Genomic DNA, 15,586 nt, shown 5'->3' with positions numbered 1-15,586 from the left:
CCAGGGTCAGGGGTGGCTCCAGGCCTCAGCACGCCAAGTGCATGCTTGGGGCAGCAAGCCGCAGGGGGTGCTCTGCCGGCGCCACGAGGGTGGCAGGCAGACTGCCTTCTCCGGCTTGCCTGCGGAGGGTCCACTGGTCCCGCGGCTTTGGATGACCTCCAGCAGGCGTGCCTGTGGAGGGTCCGCTGGTCCCGCGGCTTCGGAGGACCTCCCACAGGCACGCCTGCTGGAGGTCCACCGAAGCCGCGGAACCAGCGGACCCTCCACAGGCAAGCCGCCCAAGACAGCCTGCCTGCCGTGCTCGAGGCGGCAAAATGTTTAGAGCCACCCCTGTCCAGGGTACAAACTGGAACTATGGGACCGCTATGCCCCTTAACTCTCCAGCTTGGACTGTCGCTCACAGTGCTATGCCAGTGACAAACAGCAAACCCCTCCTGGCACTGTGACCACTCAGCCATAAGCATGTGGAGACTCACATCCAGCTAAATTGCATTAATAGTCTCTAAGCCACTCATGAATCATACAGAAAGAGGCACTAGCTAATCTCCCCAGCCCCCAGCCATGCACCTCAGAACTATACTGTTTTACACTGCCTAAGACTCCTTTAGACAGTGCAGGCTCATTAATTAGTTCGCCTCTCTGACAAACGGTAGTGGCTCTTGTTAACCTCATCTGAAATTCCCCAAGCACGTCAACCAAAACCACACTGTTTTAGGTAAAATATAAAACAGATTTATTAACTACAGAAAGATAGATTTTAAATGATTATAAGTAGCAGGCATAGAAATAAAATTGGTTACAAAAGAAATAAAAATAGAAACACAGTCGAAATTCTAACTTTAACAGACTAAGCAAAATTTGACTCAAAGAGCTATTCTCGCCCTAATAGATGTTACAGGCAGCTCATAGTCCTTAATACACAGGCTGTGTTCCCTTTCAGCTTGGGATCAATCTCCCCAGTTCAAAGTCTTTGTTTTCCAGATGATCTTCCAGATGTTGAGATAGGGGAGGAGAGAGCCCCAGTTATGATGTCCCTGTCCTTTTTTTATACGTTCTTTCAGATTCTAAAAAGATCCTTGCTGTGACATGGATTAGGTCACCTTCACTGCGTACATACCCTCTCTGAGGAGACTCTGGGATGGCCATTGGGAGAGTGGATTCCCCTTAGTGGCCCATAAACACATGTCTGGTTGGTCCTGATGTAAATCTGTCTTACTGGGTGCTCCTTTGTTGCCACTGAAAGTCTGATTGTGGATGTTTCCCAACGTGACAACATATTTCAGTAACACACACACAGCAAAACTTCATAACTTCAGATTCAATGGTAACACACATAATTCAACAGGATATTAATGTTCAACAAATCAAGACTTATTAAATGTTGCCTCATACATCATAATCATATCTCAGTGGTGAACATGGGGGTTCCTGGTTGCTATTCTGAGGTACACAGGATCACAACAAACACATACCTATTAAGTTGGCGGGGTCCACGCAAAAAGCCAAATAGAATTAGGTACCAGAACACCTTGAGAGTCCAGGATGCATACCAATATCCTGGAGTTGCAAGACGTTTCTTCCATTCATCCATATTTACCATGTCCTTATAATGTCAGACAATGTTATGACTGTCTTCTGCATCAACAAGCATAAAGGAGCACGATCCATCTCCCTGTGTGCAGAAGTGGTCAGCCTGTGGAACTGGTGCATCAGCAATTGAATCATCCTGTCAACAGCCTCCCTTCCAGGGAAGCAAAATATGGGTGCGGATACCCCTAACAGATATTTTGCAGTCAACCACAAGTGGGAGCTCTGTGACTTCATATCACGCAATACTTTCACTCTATGAGGAACCCCAACTAGGGATTGTTCACCTCTCAAGAAAACAGGCAATGCCTCACATATTGCTCCAGAAAAACCCTAGGTCGCCACTCCCAGGGCGACACTCTGCTTCTTCCTTCATCGGAGCAGTTCAACTTCCTTCTGCTACTGTTCCTGCCACGAGTTCTACACGAAATGTAGAAGGACAGAGTCATCCTGATTGCCCACTTCTGTTCTAGGCAGTTTTGGTTTCCCAGCCTCCTATGCATGTCACCCAACCCACCTATCATCCTCCCAATGTTTCCCAAACTCCTGACTCAGTGGAATGGCAAGATCAAGCACTCCAATCCACATTCACTCCACCTCAGGGATTGGTATTTGGATGGACATCCTTCTTAGAATGTTCATACTCCACAACCATGTGAGACATCTTTTCTAATAGTAGAAAGGACTCTGCTAAAAGATGTTACATAGCTAAATTGAGGCGTTTTGTTTCTTGGGCACATCAAAGAGGCATTCTCCCAGAAACTGCAGATATTTCTCTCATCTGGACTATATCCTCTCTTTGAAGAAATTAGGATTATTCATCAGCTCCTTGTGAGTCAGGTTGGCAGCAATCAGTGTATACCATCCCCTTCTTAGAACTACTCGGTCTTTGCACTGACAATAGATATTGGAAAGGACTAGTAAGAACCTTCCTACCTATTCAGAAGCCTACTCCCCAGTGGTACTTAAACCTTGTTCTCTTGGTATTCAAAGGCCCTCCCTTTAAACCTTTAGCTTCTTGCTCCATGCCTCTCCTTTCCATGAAGATCACTTCCCTTGTAGCCATCACCTCAGCTAGAAGGGTTGGTTGGCAAATATGGAGCAATGATGGCAGATCGTCCTTACACTATGTTCCATAAGAACCAGGTTTCTTTGCTTCTACATCCCAAATTCACTCCTAAAGTATTTTCAGAATTTCACCTTAAGCAATCCATTCACTTACCAGTGTTCTTCTCAAAAGTGCATGCATCTGCAGGAAAATGAAGACTTTAGTCTTTTACCTGAAAAGAACAAAACCAACCAGGAAATTCCCAAGACTATTTGTTGCTATAGCAGAAAGAATTAGAGGGCATGTCATCTCCACCTAGAGCAGAAGGTGCAATATACCATGCAGTGCCACCCTTACCATAAATTAATTGTAACAGTTATGTTTTCACTTATTTTGCTAATACAAAATGCTCTTAGTAGACGTATGCCCATGTTGAAATGAAAGGCACTATATTGATTTGAATCGTTTTGCTGTCATATAACAAATACTAAACCTTATTTTTTTTAGATGTACAGGTAGTATATATAGTGCGTGGATGCAGCCCATATAACACATAGAGAGCTGTATATGCGGCCCACAATGGTAAATAATAGGTTAAGAATCACTGACCTAGAGAATCTCCAAATGAATTTCTGGCTGCATTCTACCCTGCCATCAGCTATTGAACTCCCCACTCCCTCAAATGGGGAAAGAGGTCATTCCACCAGAGCACAAACTACAATTATGGCATCACTTAAGGATGTTCCCCTCCTTGACATCTGTAAGACATCCACGTGGGGCTCCATTCACATGTTTGCAAAACATGTCCCAGTACGGGAGTCCTCTGCTGATGCCGCCTTTGGGATGGCAATCCTCCGCTTAGCTCTACAGTCTACATCCTCACACCCTCCTCCTACTTGAGTACTGCTTGTCAGTCACCCACGGTGGAATACAATAGGCACATCACTCAAAGAAGAAAAGGAAGTTATTGACCTGAAACTGGAGGGTCTTTGAGATGTGTCGTTTCAATCTGTAGTCTACTATCTGCCCTCCTAAATAATAAAATGGGTGAACTCGAGTGCCTCGTGTTAGAGGATATTGATATAATAGGCATAACAGAAACCTAGTGGAGTGAGGACAATCAATGGGACTCAATCATTCCGGGGTACAAAATACATTGGAAGGACAGAACAGGTTCTGCGGGGGGAATCGTGTCTTATCAATCTATTAGAGTTATCGTTCAAGGGGTCAACAAACATGTGGACAAGGAGGATCCAGTGGACATAATGTACTTAGATTCCCAGAAAGCCTTTGACCAGGTCCCTCACCAAAGGCTCTTACATAAATTAAGTTGTCATGGGATGAGAGAGAAGATCATTTCATGGATTGAGAACTGGTTAAAAGACAGGGAACAAAGGATAGGAATAAATGGTAAATTTTCAGAATGGACTGGGGTAACTAGTGGTGTTCCCCAAGGGTCAGTCCTAGGACTAATCCTATTCAACTTATTCATAAATGATCTGGAGAAAGGGGTAAACAGTGAGGTGGCAAAGTTTGCAGATTATACTAAATTGCTCAAGATAATTAGGACCAAAGCAGACTGTGAAGAACTTCAAAAAGATCTCACAAAACTAAGTGATTGGGCAACAAAATGGCAAATGAAATTTAATGTGGATAAATATAAAATAATGCACATTGGAAAAAACTAACCCCAACTATACATACAATATTATGAGGGCTAATTTAGCTACAACTAATCAGGAAAGAGATCTTGGAGTCATCATGGCTAGTTCTCTGAAGACATCCACGCAGCATGCAGCGGCAGTCAAAAAAGCAAACAGGATGTTAGGAATCATTAAAAAAGGGATAGAGAATAAGACAGAGACTATCTTATTGCCCTTATATAAATCCATAGTATGCCTAAATCTTGAATACTGTGTACAGATGTAGTCTCATCTCAAAAAAGATATACTGGCATTAGAAAAGGTTCAGAGAAGGGCAACTAAAATGGTTAGGAGTTTGGAACGGATCCCATATGAGGAGAGATTAAAGAGGCTAGGAATTTTCAGCTTGGAAAAGAGGAGACTAAGGGGGGGCTATGATAGAGGTATATAAAATCATGAGTGGTGTGGAGAAAGTGAATAAGAAAAAGTTATTTACTTGTTCCCATAAAGAAGAACTAGGGGCCACCAAATGAAATTCATGGGCAGCAAGTTTAAAACGAATAAAAGGAAGTTCTTCACACAGCGTGCAGTCAACCTGTGGAACTCCTTGCCTGAGGAGGTTGTGAAGGCTAGGTCTATAACAGGATTTAAAAGAGAACTGGATAAATTGATGGAGGTTAAGTCCATTTAATGACTATTAGCCAGGATGGGTAAGGAATGGTGTCCCTAGTCTCTGTTTGTCAGAAGGTGGAGATGGATGGCAGCAGAGAGATCACTTATGTCTTTATGTTCTCCTTCCCCTCTGCTTCAGCTCCATCTGATTTGTAGTAGAGAAGGAACTGTAGAGGCGATCAGTCTGCCCCACCCTTTAGCCTGTTGGATGGGAACACAAGGTGAGCCAGGGTGCATGCACAGACCACCAGACATTACTTTCAAATTCTCCAGCTCTGGGCACATAGTGCACATGCATAAACTACAGTGGGACCACAAATCTCAAAGAACCTTCAGTTACAGGTCAATAACTTACCCTTTTAGCTACAGCTAGCTAGCACTAGCTATTTCTATGAGTCAGTTTGCCCATTACTCTCTTATTGTTTTCCTGCTCTCTGCTCCTTCCAAAGATCTTCCTTGTGCTAATCCAAACTACTAAGGATTCATTTAGTGTGGGCCAACTTAATTATTTCATCCCTATTTAATTTTTCTTAGCTGTATCATTTGGGCATCTAGAGGTGCCTGTCCAGAAAGTCTCTTGCATTTATGCATTATTTCAGGAAATTCTGCTTGCGGACCTAGATTTGTACGTCCACATATTTTCCATTCAGTTTTACATGCTGCAGATATAGATGTACTTTTGTTTGTACAGGCTTCTTTGGAAATGTATATTGTGTAGCAGTCTGAAAACTGACCTACTTATTTAAATACTGACATGTAGGAAGATAACTGGTAAGCATCACTCATTTAGCCTGTTACTTGGATTGTTGTTCATATGTTTTAATATTACAGATAGTCAATATGAATGCCCATAATCCTCAAAACATCTTTATCGTAAAACTTTTATGACTACATATGTTACTTTGACTTTTTAAAAGGTACATGTGCATTGTAATTGATCCACTTTCCGTATACTTTTGAGTTGTATGGTGTCATCTGTGAAGCAGTCCCCTGATCGCAAAGTAGAAATCATGACTTTCCCATTTAATTAAACTGTTGATTTAATCACAGTTATGTAAAAAATGGGCTATAAAAATAAACTGATGTCTGTAGCATTGTTTAGTGCTTTCAAATAGCCGTTTCTCATTAAGACTGTGATTACCGTTTGTTTTATAATGTTCCAGGGAACAATTGTCCAAAAAGATTGTGTAATTAAAGTAAACCTATGTGAAAGTTGAATTACAGATTCATTGTAGTCTAACACCTAAAATCATTAATTGGAACTGAAGAAATAGTTAAGCTCTCGGCCAGCAGGGCCCCACTCCCCACCCTGTTTCCTGCCGGCACTGGCTGCACGCTGCAGTGGCTGGTGCGTGTGGGCATGTGCCAGGCAGCAGCCGGTTAAGTGTCACCTTTGCTGTCCACGCATCTGCTATTTATGTGCTCCCCTTCTTGCTGTCTTCTCCCTACTTTGCCGCTTCACCCCCACAGCCCTGCTGCTCCTCCGTATCTCATCCCATTCCCAGTGCTGTGCAGAGAACCAGCCCCTTGTTGGAGCACTCAGCTCCTTTCTTCCCCCATTGCCTCTGGCTGGGTCAGCACCCTGGGAAACCCCAAGACCCTCTGGCCCGGGGCGCTGGCCAGGAGGAGCCAAGCCTTGCGTGCGCCAAACTCCCCCCAGCATTAGCACAAAAGCCTCTCTGCCCTTCAACTAAACTCTGGAGTGGGGGGAAGCAATTTCCAGCCTGTTCATGCCCCGACCCTGCAGACTCCATAACAACCCTCCCCGGGCAGGAGCATAACACCCTCTTCACCTCCCACCTGCCCTGGGTCCTGCTCCGAGGGACAGTGGAGCTGCTCTGTCCCCTAGGCACCCTCCCCTGCTGGGCCACCTCTTTGGCTGGGTTTGCTGAAGCCCCCTGCAGTCAGGTTCCCTGGGCCCTTTGTGCACAATGCATCCTTAGAGTTTAACCCCTTCTTGCCCGCACTGTAGCCAGAGGTGGCTGGATTATGTCCATGGCCAGCAGCAGCCTGGAGGTGTTAGCTGCCTTTCAACACTGTGCGGGCAGGAAGGGACAAGCTGCTTCCAGCCACAGGGGATGGCAGGGGAAGAGGTGAGCTCTGCAAAAACATGGGCCAGGTCATCTCTTCCCTCCGTTTCCTCCCCTGCTGCTGGAAGCAGTTCCTGTCCCTTCCCTCCACCCAGTGCCAAAAGGCTGCTGGTGGCCACATTCTGGTGTGAACTCTGGCAGAAATCTGGGGCAGGGGAGGGTATGTGACCCTGCATGCCCCCTACCCATGTATTGCCTAAGGAAGACGCAGTGCCAGGTACCTGGAGAGGCAGGTCCATCCCAGGGGCCCAGCCTGAAATGGAGGGCAGAGAGCTCTGGGCAGGGAAAGTTGGGTTGGTTAGTCATTCTCCCTTGTGTGAGAGAGCTATATGGAAATGTGTGTATGTCACCTTTCCCTGTGTGTGTGTCACCCCTCCCTGTGTGAACTCTAAAACTTTAAAGATAAGAAGGTAAATAAAAAGAATCCAGTTACGCAGTATTTCTTTTTAACAGGAGCTCAGTCAACCTGATATTAATTCAACTTGTTTGTACTGCATAGTTCTGATTGATTGCTGTTGAACTCACTTGAATACCAGTAATTTTACCAGGCATCCTGTACTCAGCATAGGGAAATATGGTCACCCTACCCAATATGCTTTGTTCATCTATTTGTAATTTAGTTTTTAACATTTGTTATGATACTATAGCTGGGCAGGAAACAGATTTCCCATAATGTGAGTGTTTTAAGATTTCAGCATTTTTTCTTGCCTTGAAATGGGACACAGTAAAAATCTTGAAAATTTTTGCAAACCAAAAATCTCTGAAAAAGTCAGAACAGCTCAGCTGAAATGTTTCATTCTGATAATTTTGACATGTTTTGTTTCACTTTCAATCTCTTTATTTTACATTACCGTAAAATAATTTACTGTGAATTAGCTTACATTTTGAAACAAAAAGGCATTTTGACCCCAAAAGCAGAACTTTTAGTTCAAAAAAATTTAAACCAGGAAATTTTTCAGCACTGACCCTTTCCCATGAATACTTTCGGTTTAGACCTTCTGGCAAAAAATTCTTTGTTGAAAAATTTCTGATTAGCGCTATGTAATATGTAGTAGTTAATGTTCTGTAGCATTACAAATTATGTGCTACAAAACTTCACTAACGCAGCTTCATTGAGCAGGGGGAAAAGATTGGGCAAAGCAAATGATGAGGTATGAATATTAGCAAATTGCAAATTAACTATTCTTCTATAGTGTCAATTTAAAGCATTAATGTATGTGAGAGTAATATCTATACCCATGCGTGTACTGGACACTTTTGGTGACTTCAGTGGGGAGTCTTGCCTGAACTGAGCCCTGTTATGTTCTTGCACAGGTATGGTATCTGAAGGTAACTTTGCCCCTTATCCAACAACTGCATGCATTTGTGGATTCAGGGGTCTACCCATGTGGAGCAAGTTGCAGGACTGAGGCTCTTGTTATCTAGTATGAATCTACTATCAGAGATGCTTTAGATTTACTATATAGCTTTAAGAGGGAAAGTAGTAAAATGTTAATTAATATCCCAAATGTTTCCCCATGCTAATATTAGAAAGTTGTATTTCTTATAACCGTTATTAATATTATTTATTATATTATAATTTATTATTATATTAATATTATTTTCATTATAAGCATTAAATTGTGTTACCAAACTTGTTGGAATATTGACCCAGTCTCTCCACTCACCTGAATATTCCTACTAAAATCAACAGAACTACTTGGATGAGTCAGATCAGCAAGATAAGTTTGAAACTGGATAGGTTATTTCAGGCATCTTAAGAAAAATCATTTAAAAGTTTAACTAATTGTTATGTGTATATATTTAGAAAAAATAAGCAGAAATCATTCCCTTTAAACCAAATTGATTTCCTTCAGTTTATTGAAGAGAACCAGACTCCTTCAGAATTACCCCTGGAACCTTAATGAGCAGCAGCAGCGACAATGGTGTTGTGTACTGAATTATTATTTGTTAGCACTAAATCACTTTCTAGCTGTGAAGTTTCACATGGTTCACTGACTTTTTCATTTCCTCTGTGTGTGTGTGTGTGTTTTTGTGTTTTTGTCCCCTTTCCCCAGAGATTTGCCTTTTGACTAAGGGCCGTCGCACTGCCAGTGTCAGAGCCGATACATACTGCCGTCTCTATTCCCTCTCTGTGGATAATTTCAACGAGGTTCTGGAGGAATACCCCATGATGAGAAGGGCTTTTGAAACGGTGGCCATTGACAGACTAGATAGAATAGGTATTATTTTCTTTGCTATTTGACTTTATTCTTAAAACATTAACTTTTTTCTGAGTGGAAATATAATATTCCAAAATTAAACCCTTTTTTTCTTTTAAATTATCTTACTTTTCCACTGCAGAAATATTCTGTTGACTTATGAATAAGAAATGTGGTAAGACAAGAAGTTCTGGGGTTTATTTTCTATACCTTAAGTATCAAGATTGTTATTTATTAATCATACATAGTGCTGTTAATAGGCACCACATTGTTCATGGCTATAGGTTAGTGAAAAATAGATAATATTTCCCTGCCCTATATAGTTCATAATCAAAGAAACCAATGCTGGGAGGAGCTGAGTGCTTTCAACATCCATAAAAGCCAATGGGAGTTGAATCTATTCTGTGCCTTGCTTGAAGCCCTCATTTATCTTACAAGCTGGTTGCTATGGATTTGATTTCCAAAGGTGCTGAGCATCGGCAGCTTGAATTGAAATCGCTGGAATCTGCTGATGTTCAGAAAATCAGGTCTAAGATGTCCAAGTGAAAGACAAAGTGAGGTAGAGTCTCCGCCACTTGAAATGTTTACATCAAGATTGGGTTTGTTTCTCAAAGTTGTGCTCAAGTTCAACTATTGGTTGTGGGCTTAATTCAGAAGTTATTTGTCCTTTGTTATGATGGAGATGAAACTAGATAATCATAGTGGTTCCTTCTCACTTTAAAATCTGTGATTCCTGCAAGATGCTGGACACTTCGAACTCCCACAAGTACCTTCCAGGATCAGACTCTAATGGAACAGAGAGACAGAATTTTCACTCAGTACGGTGTTGCCAGTAGAGTTTAAACACTTCACCAAAATGATTTAGTTTTAAGTTTCTTCAAGTGGAGATTGTAGGGAGCTTGAAGTATGTTAGTCAAAGTGGCACAAGAAGCAGCATAGAAGAAGGTGTACACTGCTTAAAATATTTACTATGAAAAACAGGCAAATAATTCAATGTTTATAACAGACCTTTGCTAACATTTATTCAGCAAATACATTTAAAAATATTTGTGCAAACCTTTTTGAGACATAAAAAGGGAGACCAACTTTTGAGAATGTGGTGCACTGAGTTAGCAAATCAAGATGCTGCAAGTTCTTTTGTTCTGGGATCATATCTTTCTTTGCATCTTGCACAGAGCTAAGCATGTGGTCAATGCTTAACAAATAATAAATATTATTAATGGTAGTATTTAATAGCATTTCTGTTAATAGGAAATGTACAGATGACAAACATAGTACAAATTCTTGTATAAAAAATAAGATCAATTTAGTTGGACTTGTTATTCCTGTATGTCTGATTCAGTTGATACAGAGACAAATATTGCCTGCCTGCACCTTCACAGATGGGCAGAACACTGACAGTTATTAGTCAAACCGTAAGAGATCCCAGCTATTCAATTTACAGTGGTCATTATTACACAACCAGGTATCACATAAGCAGAGAGTTTATATTAGATCACAGATATTTAGAGAGATTACTTCTCTCAGTCTGGTAGTCACTAGTTACAAATGTCTGGTAGTTCCAGGAAATGTGCTAAATGGCAGATATATTTATAACTTATGAACAGTTTATATTCAGGAAATTAGGACATCTTAATAAAGAGAGAGATGAATTTTTTACAGTTAGTCTAGTCGCTTTTCCCACTCCCTGTTGTTTGATAAATTTTCAAGGTTACATGTTCAGAATAATTTTAATAACAATGGTGCATTATAAGTAAAGGGGTACCATGCTGCTACAGAAAGTTCACGTATCTCTCAATGTACGGGGTTGTTAAGACAGGCAGTTCAGCTACAGAGCATGTGGGGTGTGTAGCAGAGACAGTTGATCTGGGTTGTGTGTGCAGTATGAGAGCTAGGAAAGAAGAATTCTTTCATCCCTCACCCCCTAGGAATATCATTACAGTACTACTATGTAGACTGCCTGACACCAAGGACTTGAGCTGTACTGCATGACTGATAATGGACTTTGTGTTTTATCACAGTCTTAAAACACCTTGCATGCACTCACACTGTGAGTGTGAGAATCTGTTACTGGGCACCAGACCTGCTAACCCATCTGCTCTTGTGCCCCTTTCTTTCTAAAGGAAAGAAGAATTCACTTCTCCTGCAGAAGTTCCAGAAAGATCTCAATACTGGAGTTTTCAACAATCAGGAGAATGAAATCTTGAAGCAGATAGTAAAACATGACAGAGAGATGGTGCAGGCTATTGCCCCAGTTAGTCTACAGCAAATGCCAGCACTGAATTCTAGCTCTTCAACCACTGCATCTTCATCGCGAATCAGGACACAGTCTCCTCCTGTGTATACTGCAACCAGCCTATCTCATGGAAACTTGCATTCTCCAACACCGAGCGCACAGACGCCCCAGCAAGCTGTCATTCTCTCTCCTTGCTCTTATACTACTGCAGTCTGTAGTCCGCCAGTACAGAGCCCTCTGGCAGGTCGAACTTTTCAGTATGCATCCCCAACTGCTTCACAGTTGTCACTGTTGCAGCAACAGCAGCAGCAGCAGCAGACACCTAGTTCATCACAGAAAAATGAAGTTCACAAGAGTACACAAGCCCTTCATAACACTAACCTGACAAGAGAAGTGAGGCCTCTCTCTGCCTCACAGCCTTCTTTGCCCCATGAGATTTCCACTTTGATTTCTAGACCTCATCCAACGGTGGGAGAGTCTCTAGCCTCAATTCCACAACCTGTCTCTGGTGTCCAAGGTCCAGGTATGCAGGTTGGGAACAGAGGCACTGTCCCTCAGAGAGTTGCTCTCTTCCGTCAGATGTCTTCAGGAGCAATTCCTCCTAACCGAGGGGCCCCGCCATCAACAGCTGTTCTACAAAGGGATTCTTCCACAGTCTTAAACACAGACCAAGAAGGAGACAAACTGCGATTTGCTTCAAACTTATGATCCTTTTTAACTGTGAAAAGCAGAGACATTTTAATAAACTGAGAACATCCCAGTAACTATTTTAGCCTGTTCCCTGATAGACCCTGGCAGCCTACTATGAAACAAAATATTTTAGACAGCTCTGCCCTTCATAACGAATAAAAAGTATAGATCCAAAAAGGAATTTAAAAGACTTGGTTAGAATTTGTCTTTTTTTCATTAAAGAAGGCTAAATTATTTATTTTTGAATGTGTGTTGACTTTAAAATTAATCTAGCATATTTCTCTACTTCTGAAGGGATGTCCTATTTCGGGGTGGGTGGGGGAGGAGAGACAAAAACAATCCAGTGATATACACTTTATATGTTAAATGACAGTATTATGTATTCCAGGAAATAAACTTAAAAAAAATCTCTCAAGCTAGCTAGGAAATAGCACCTATTGAATAATATCTTTTAACTTTCATTAATTGCATTTCTGTATAAAAACTGTAAATCATTTATCATGAAAAATCAATAATAATCTCCCATTTTATTGGTCCAAATTTTATTTTAGTGCTTTCCATTGAGAATTAGATTGAAGAAGAAATATACTCCAGTTGTCTGCAGTGGAAGAACTAGCATTATCATTGCTCTGGATAATTGTAATCTCAAAACATGTAAATCATTCTGTTATTTCAGAAAACTGGGTGGACTTCTATCTTCATATTGCAAAAGACTTTTATGAAAACTATAAATATTGTCATTGTAAAAAACTTTTTAGACTCTAACAAAAATAGCTGCTGTGTGGTGTATCATTGCAAGGTCTTTGTTTAGGAATTTAGTTTCAGCTCTTCACTTCCTAACTTACCATTTTAAAATGTATTAAATCTAAGAGCAGCACAACTGTTAAATTGTAATGCAATGGCAACCTACAATAGCAATGTTACTTTTAGATGCACTATTTTTATGCAAAATTGTACGCTTGATCCTGCGAACTGCTTGTACTTCACCAATGCCATCACTTTTCCTCCTTGCCCTAAACAGCATCTGAAAATATTCCATGCATGCTTTTTAAAAATAAATAAGTGAAAAAAAAACCAATATAAGTTCAGTCAGCTATTGTAGGAAAAGGCTTACAGTATCTCTTTGTCTTTAGAAAACGATAAACATTCATTAATTGTGTCTACCTTAGAATTTCCTATAATGCTGACTTTGAATCTCTGTTTTAAGGATAGAAGTGAGGTTTTTCATTTAAAGGATTTTTCATAAACCACAGCTTAATTTAGATTTTCAGGTGCTTTCTGTGTCTTCACTGTAGTTTTGTAGTTGACTGTGGTGTTAATTTAAAAGAAATAAATAGAATATAGCATCAAGTCTGTCTGGGATTGCACGATTTGGTCTGTGTATATTGTAATTAAATGGATAGTATATCCTATGGCATGTAGTGTCAAACATAGCCCATAGATACGAGGTTTATTTTTTTAAAGTCTTTAAAAATAGAAGGAAAAAGGTGACAGAAAGCAGGGTTAAAGCATACTGTTTTGTGAATGTTTTCTTTCGTTTGCTCAGATCTTCACATTATCTTGTGATTAGACAGCATCTCCGCAGAAGAAGTTCTTTAATAATCATTTGTGCCTGATGTGTCACAGTAAAATAGAAATTGAAACTGAATGTCATAATTCAACTATTATTGATAAAACAGCATTATGACCTATAATACAAAGACTATATCATATTCCTTAAGAAAAAGCAGGCTAACTATGTGAAAGGAATGAATTCAGAGGAAGCATTTTTGCCATTAACGCAGGCCTTAATGATCAGTGATAGAATTAAGTAACGTCCAGACTACCTGCCGGATGGGTGGGTAGCGATCGATCTATCGGGGATTGATATATGTCGTGTCTTGTCTAGACACGATATATTGATCCCTGAAGACACTCCCGTCGACTCCATCAGAGTAAGCAGTGCAAGCGGAGTCAATGGGGGAGCCGCGGCCATCGATCCCGTGCCATGAGGATGGGAGGTAAGTCGAAATAAGATAAATTGACTTCAGCTACGCTATTCCTGTAGCTGAAGTTGTGAATCTTACATCGACCCCCCACCCCCAGTGTAGACCAGGCCTAACATCATAAACTACGTATTGTAGTACATCCCATATAGAAGAGAGCCAAGTAGATGTTCTAAGACTAACAGAGCTTGAACCCATGCTGCCTGTTATGCCTTTTTGCTTAATTGGCTGCATCAAATTTTAAAAAAATAAAACTTTTTACAATTTTTGACAACTCCCACTCACCAGTACAAATCAATGTAATTATCCCATTAACATGCTGCTGACATTATTCATTGGAGTGGTCAGGAATAGTGTACAAGGAAGCAATTGTTAAAAATGTTTGAAGCATTTTGGATACACTGCAAGACCATTTATTTATCAGTACAATGTCCCTTATTTTATTTGAATACTTATAATGAATTAGATCCAATTTATTAAGATCATATTCTGATCCTTGACACTATTTAAGGTTTACATTTAATAGGTATAATGGGGTTGGTAGTGAAATATTTTTATATATATATTATTTTATTTTAAGCACTATGAAGAAACATTAACTCACATGGTCTTTCGGTGAAACCATAAAAAATCTTTTTAATGACTTTGTAATAGAGTGGACAAAATCTAGGATTTGTATGTTAATTCAATAAAAATGGTACAGGGTATTCAATTATATACATTATATATATATATATGTATGAATGTATATATACTTAGGTTAAGAAACAAATGACTCACATTCCTGTAATATAAATGTTCATTGCTAGTTCCAGAATTGACCGATTTTCTCTGTACATAAATAAGCCCATATGTATGGAATCTCACATCTGTACAGGACGAAATGTATTAATGAAAAGGTTGGATCTTACTGCTGCTGGGAAGACAAGAGTTTAACTGATTCTTACAATGACTGTATGATCAGGGACGAGTTAGATTTTTTTCTTTTGTCTTTGCTCAAAGCCATAAATATATATATAAAAGATTATTAATAAATTGAACAAAATATGTAAAAAATGAATATTTGATTTGATCTGATATGTTTACAACCAAGCATGTCTTGTTTTACCATGAAGTACGGACTGTCTGCTTTTTTCCTTTTCATAACCCTAACTTCTGAATTAATATGCTGCTGATATTAAAAAAACATGAGTCATTATGGAGAAAAGATGGGTGAGGTAATATATTTTATTCGACCATCTTCTGCTCATGAAAGAAACAAGCTTTGTAGCTTACACAGAGCTCTTCTTCAAGCCTGAGCTGTTTAAGCTCAAAAGCTTGTCTCTTTCACTGCTAGAAGTTGGTCTAATAAAAGATATTACCTCACCCACCTTGTTTCATATCCTAGGACCAACACAGCCACAACCACACTGCAAACAATGGTAATTATGGGCA

The 15,586-nt window shown here is 40.3% G+C and overlaps 1 protein-coding gene across 2 annotated transcripts in view; it reads left to right on the top strand.

Moving 5' to 3' along the window:
* HCN1 (hyperpolarization activated cyclic nucleotide gated potassium channel 1) overlaps positions 1-15,152 on the top strand; it is a 298,745-nt gene extending 283,593 nt beyond the window's left edge. Inside the window, exons 7-9 of one of the 2 annotated variants that reach the window (XM_050946922.1) lie at positions 9,098-9,262; positions 9,708-9,800; positions 11,365-11,434. In XM_050946922.1, coding sequence (XP_050802879.1) covers positions 9,098-9,262; positions 9,708-9,787 — 245 coding nt within the window. In that variant the 3' untranslated portion in view covers positions 9,788-9,800; positions 11,365-11,434. Of the gene's footprint in view, positions 1-9,097; positions 9,263-9,707; positions 9,801-11,364 lie in introns of both variants that reach the window. The other variant, XM_050946921.1, reaches the window with a different exon arrangement.
* Positions 15,153-15,586: the final 434 nt, after the last annotated feature.

Source organism: Gopherus flavomarginatus, chromosome 3 (assembly GCF_025201925.1).
Source record: "Gopherus flavomarginatus isolate rGopFla2 chromosome 3, rGopFla2.mat.asm, whole genome shotgun sequence".
Classification (NCBI taxonomy): Eukaryota; Metazoa; Chordata; order Testudines; family Testudinidae; genus Gopherus; species Gopherus flavomarginatus.
Note: the sequence above shows the minus strand (reverse complement) of the source record. Positions and strands in the feature narration are given on the sequence as shown.